The sequence below is a fragment of the Choloepus didactylus genome, chromosome 1 (genome assembly GCF_015220235.1).
Source record: "Choloepus didactylus isolate mChoDid1 chromosome 1, mChoDid1.pri, whole genome shotgun sequence".
In the NCBI taxonomy this organism is placed as follows: Eukaryota; Metazoa; Chordata; class Mammalia; order Pilosa; family Megalonychidae; genus Choloepus; species Choloepus didactylus.
In genome coordinates this window covers 98796775-98798940 of record NC_051307.1, presented here as the reverse complement: position 1 = coordinate 98798940, position 2166 = coordinate 98796775, and the positions used below count along the sequence as shown (strand labels likewise).

General features: G+C 42.9%; 1 protein-coding gene across 1 annotated transcript; it reads right to left on the bottom strand.

The window, feature by feature from the left end:
* Positions 1-1317: 1317 nt before the first annotated feature.
* LOC119529419 (nucleolar protein 56-like) lies at positions 1318-1770 on the bottom strand. The gene has a single exon (XM_037829828.1). It carries the CDS (start codon positions 1768-1770, stop codon positions 1318-1320), a length of 453 nt encoding a protein of 150 aa, XP_037685756.1.
* Positions 1771-2166: the final 396 nt, after the last annotated feature.

The following is a 2166-nucleotide window of genomic DNA, read 5'->3' as shown; positions in this document are numbered from 1 at the left end:
AGATTCACTCCCCTGGGTGTCTGATCCCACGTAGTGGGGAGGGCAGTGATTTCACCTTTCAAGTTGGCTTAGCCAGAGAGAGAGGGTCACATCTGAGCAACAAAGAGGCATTCAGGAGGAGGCTCTTAGGCACAAATATAGGGAGGCCTAGCCTCTCCTTTGCAGCAACCGTCTTCCCAAGGGTAAAACTTATGGTAGAGGGCTCAACCCATCAAACCACCAGTTCAGGGGTGTATTTTAAAGTAAATTAAAGTGGGACCCAAAGGAACATAGGTCCTGCTTGAAGGGCCTAGTGGCCTCTGCAGGTTAGGTGTCTAGAGACAAAAAGAAGTTTTCCTGGATTTATGTTTGTCTAGTTTGCTGTCGTTGTTGCCATCATTGTCATCATCATCTCCAATGAGGCTCTTGTATCCAAAAAGGGCTCTTTGGTTTCTTAGTACCTCCAGGCTTCCTGAATTTTCTTTAAGCCATTTTTTTCACTTCTTCCCTTTGTTAATGGATCCACAAAAAGAAGAGGGAAATTATTGCTTTAAGATAGCAAACCTGCAAATTTTAAGAAAGGACATCAGTCTATCAGCCAGATGTACAAAAAAACACACCTTCAGCAGGACATTTCTCGTAAGTTAGATTAATTTTCAATGGGAATAAAAATGTTCTGAAATGGCTGATATGGTTTTATTGTTGCTTATGACATGGAAGCTGATGGCAAAAGAAAAACAGAGTACTCAAAGTACAAAGTTGGGAAGGTGCTTAGAAATTTTAGTCTAATAATTTTATTCTATCAAAGGAGAAATGGAAATCTAGAGAAGGAAGTACCTGGAAGTGAGAGGCAGAGTCAGGACGGGAACTCAGGTGTGCCCACAGGACGGGTTACTCCTCTTATATCATCTCACTGCCACTACAGTAGCCTTCCCTGTTTTGTTCTGTTTCTTTCTCTTTTCTTTTCTATGTTTCAACCACATGTCCACAGAGTTGATTTAATTACACTCATTTTTTCCTAGAACACTATCATCATTAGCTCATGCAAAGATTCTTTCTTGTTTCATTATACATTTTTCTCCTTCATTCATAATTTTCATTCCTAATCCTTTTTCCCCAGTAGACACTTGCTCTATTACTGTATTCAATATGTCCTTAAATATGCAAATACTTTTTGTGTGTGTGTGGGGGGGGTTCTTTTTTGCGAACTTGTTTTTATTGGGGTATGGGAGATGGGTTGGGGCCTAGCCACTCAGGGAATGTCCATTCTAATCTTCCTGGGATAGTTTTTTGCAACTTTCTCTTTCTCTTGGAGCTGCTCTTAGTGCTGACAGCCTCTTAAAGTCCACTGCTGATGGGCTTCTCCTTGGAGAGTTTCTTCTTTTTCTGGGAGGCACTCCTGCTTTTGGTTGCCTCTTCAAGATCGCTAACTGGTTCCTCTTTGAGTAAAGACTTCTTCCTCTTGGGGATTATTGTGCTGCCAGCTGTCTCTTCAAGCTCACTACTAATGAGCTCCTCCTTGCATTTTTTCTTCTTGGGTTTGGAGTAAGAGACAGACAGGTCTTCCATTCCATTCCCCTGAGGTACCCCCTGGAGCTTTTGCTTTTTCTTCTTCTTGGGTCTCTCACTTGCCTCCTCACACTCTTCTGGAGTACTGCTGTTTTCTGAAGATGTGAGAGCAATTGCAGCCAGTGGCTTCTTTTCCTTCTCCAAGCGTTTCTTCTCCTGTTTCTCTAGCTTCCTAGCAATCTCTGCAGCAGCTTCCTCGACCTGAAACGTCGCCTTCTTCATGACATCCAGATTCTTGCGTGGAATCTCTCCTGTCTCACAGAAAGACAGCTGTTCCTTGACCTGCTCACAAAGCTTCTCCCCAAATACACTTATGGTACTTCAGAGAAGCAATCAGTTTGTGAGGCAATGGTGCATTTGTTTGCCAGGTGTCGGGAGATGCAGCTTTTTTTCCTGGCAGCTGCTTGGCCAATGAAAGAGGAGTGGAAGACGAGTCCGTGTTAGGGGGGTTTCCCCTTGTCTTCAGGGCTCTGAAAGCTTGGTCCCTTTGCTGGGCCCTGGGAATCACTCAGACACCAAGTTTGTATGTGTGTTTTAATTTACATATACATAGTGCTTAAATCTTCATTCAACACTATATTTTAGGTCTATCCATTTGGCTATATGTTTATTTAGCTC